This window comes from Piliocolobus tephrosceles, unplaced genomic scaffold (genome assembly GCF_002776525.5).
Source record: "Piliocolobus tephrosceles isolate RC106 unplaced genomic scaffold, ASM277652v3 unscaffolded_19332, whole genome shotgun sequence".
Taxonomy (NCBI): domain Eukaryota; kingdom Metazoa; phylum Chordata; class Mammalia; order Primates; family Cercopithecidae; genus Piliocolobus; species Piliocolobus tephrosceles.
In genome coordinates, this window is record NW_022301346.1 from 1 (window position 1) to 2,636 (window position 2,636).

Here is a 2,636-nt window from a genome sequence, read left to right on the forward strand (position 1 = left end):
AAAAAAAAAAAAAAAAGAATGAAATATCTATTCCCCCAACCCGCTCCACTTGACACGCGGTAGAGATGGATGTCAGGAATCCATATCGTTAACAATGAAAAATGCCTGCCACCCCATTGCTTGGTGCACAGTTGGCCCACGATAGGTATCAAGCGTCAGTATCAACAACAAAAGTGCCTGTCGAGGCTGGCACGTGTTAGGACCATCTGCTTTTAGCCGACTCACCAGGCTCCAGATGTTTGAGGATGCCTCTCTTGGCCAAGCGGGTCTGCAGCGCAACGGGCAGCGGCATAGCTGATAGACCTAGGGACAGACGGACAAACTGACAAGCAGCTCAGATAGATTCATATCTGGATCCCGTAACCAAGCGCCTCCCGTCAACATGTACTCATCACGACTCCCATCTACTCAAATGAACCAGTAGTTGGGTGGACAGAACATATGCACTAAAAGATGTAAGAGTTAGGTGGCAATATCATCGCAACTCTCACCAACCCTACTGTCCCGAAACCGGGTGCTCCAGGGCCCTGTTCCTCTCCCAGGCCCAGGCTCCGCCCGCCGCCTAAGAAGCCCGGCCCCTCCGCACTTCAGAAATGGGCTCATCCAGCGTCCCCCAAAGACTGCCGGGTGGGAGAAACCAAAGCGCTGGGATGGGGGCGCAGAGGGCAGCACTTCCTCCAGCTCCAAAAGAGTGCGCCCACCCCAACATTACCAATACACTCGTGCAGGTAGTGGACGGCTGTCACACCGGCCGTCGCTCTCGTGTCGCCGCTAAGATACCTGAGCCCACAGAATGAGACCTCTGAATGACGCCTTCACTCCCTGAGCCTGAGCGTAACTGGACTACGCTCAGGAGGCAATGAACAAACGGCAGAAACTCTATTGGCCAATGAGAGTGCGCCCTTGGAGTGACATGCGGCGTAGCGACCCAATCGCTGTCCGGTAATAGGCGGAAAGCTCGGACGCCGGTGTGCGTCTACGCTGGGGGCGTGGCCTGACTGCGCGGCCAGACGCCAGCGCCATGGAGGAGTACGCTCGGGAACCTTGGTACGGCGATGGGCACTGGCATCCGGACTGTTGCTGCGACGCCAAGGCCAGCCGTGGGGGTCGGGCGGGGGAGGCATCGACCGCACAGAGCCATGTACCAGCCTCGGGGGACTCTTAACGTATCTCCCGCTACCCCTACTCGGTTCCTGTCACTCGGGCTCCGTTATGAGGGACCACAACCGTCTCCCCTCAGAAGGTGCGGCGAAGGCCGAACCACGCCATGTTTCTCCTGACTTCGTAATCTCCTAGTCCCTGTTAACGAAAAAAGACACGCTGGCTGATCCATCCTGGCGAGGGGTGGTACGGTGTTGGCCGGAAATCCCGAGTTGCCGCGGGTGGTTTTTCCCAGGTCGCCTTTGTCAGTGGGGGCGGGGTACGGATGAGCCTGCTGAGGGCCGGCGGGGACGGTGGATGCTTCCCGCGGTCGCTCTTGGTTTTTCCCAATTGCGCCGGATTGAAAAGGGGCGGGGCATGGTTGGACGGGCACACCGTCGGAGAAGGGGTGCCACGCGGTCCTGCTTTGCTGGCAATCTGTCTTGGCTAGTTAACACGCCTACGTCGCTTATTGAAACGTCAACTCTGCGTGTGCCAATTCATTTAATCTTTGATCACAGTAAAACAGTTGGCTGATTCCTTGGTTGGTAGACAGGGCGAAGACTAATATTTCTCCCCCTTTGCCCCATTTTTCGCTTTAATGGGGGGGGGAGGTGTGGAAAAAGCCTGACAGGATTAGCTCCTTATTATCTGAAGTATTTGTTCCTACTTAGGAACTTCCCATTCTGGTGACTTGGTTTCTCCCAATTAGAAAAGAGTTCCTGTGACAGGGCCTGGGGAGGGCTCACATTAACCCCATCCTTCCGTTCCTGCTTGCAGCCCATGGCGAATTGTGGATGATTGCGGTGGAGCCTTCACTATGGGTGTCATCGGTGGCGGAGTCTTCCAGGCCATCAAGGGTTTCCGCAATGCCCCTGTTGTGAGTCCAGACCTTCTCTGGGTTGATGTGGGGTCAGCTGTCTTGCCCACAAGGGATGCTGCTCTGAAAACTGCTTGGAGCTGCCAGTCACGTGCACTTATTCATTCTGGTGCCCTCTCACCTACTGTGTGCCAAGCCTGGCTTCTGTATCTGGGATTTTGTAGGGATTGCAAACATGGCTTCTGTCTTCCACCCTCCCCCCCACCCAAATGGAGCTCCTCTATGGAAATGCTGTGTCGTTCAAAGAGTCATCACCAAATCTTAAATATATGTGCAAAGCCAGACAGATTTTTTTTTTTTTTTTGAGACAGAGTCTTGCTCTGTTGCCCAGGCTAGAGTGCAGTGGCATGATCTTGGCTCCCTGCAACCTCTGCCTCCTGGGTTCAGGTGATTCTCCTGTCTCAGCCTCCCAAGTAGCTGGGACTACAGGCAAGTGCCACCAGACCTGGCGAATTTTTGTACTTTTAGTAGAGTTGGGGTTTCACTATGGTGGCCAGTCTGATCTCGAACCCCTCGGCCTCCCAAAGTGCTGGGATTACAGGCGTGTGCCACCATCCCTGGCCAATGTTTTTTGGTTGTTTTGTTTTGTTTTGTTTTGTTTTGTTTTTTTTTTTTT

General features: G+C 54.4%; 1 protein-coding gene across 3 annotated transcripts in view; it reads left to right on the top strand.

The window, feature by feature from the left end:
• Positions 1–954: 954 nt before the first annotated feature.
• The window catches only part of TIMM17B (translocase of inner mitochondrial membrane 17B), a 4,799-nt gene continuing 3,117 nt past the window's right edge, over positions 955–2,636 (top strand). For 2 of the 3 annotated variants that reach the window (XM_023201941.3, XM_023201940.3), the window contains exons 1-2: positions 955–1,047; positions 1,921–2,020. In XM_023201941.3, coding sequence (XP_023057709.1) covers positions 1,022–1,047; positions 1,921–2,020 — 126 coding nt within the window. In that variant the 5' untranslated portion in view covers positions 955–1,021. The other variant, XM_023201939.2, reaches the window with a different exon arrangement.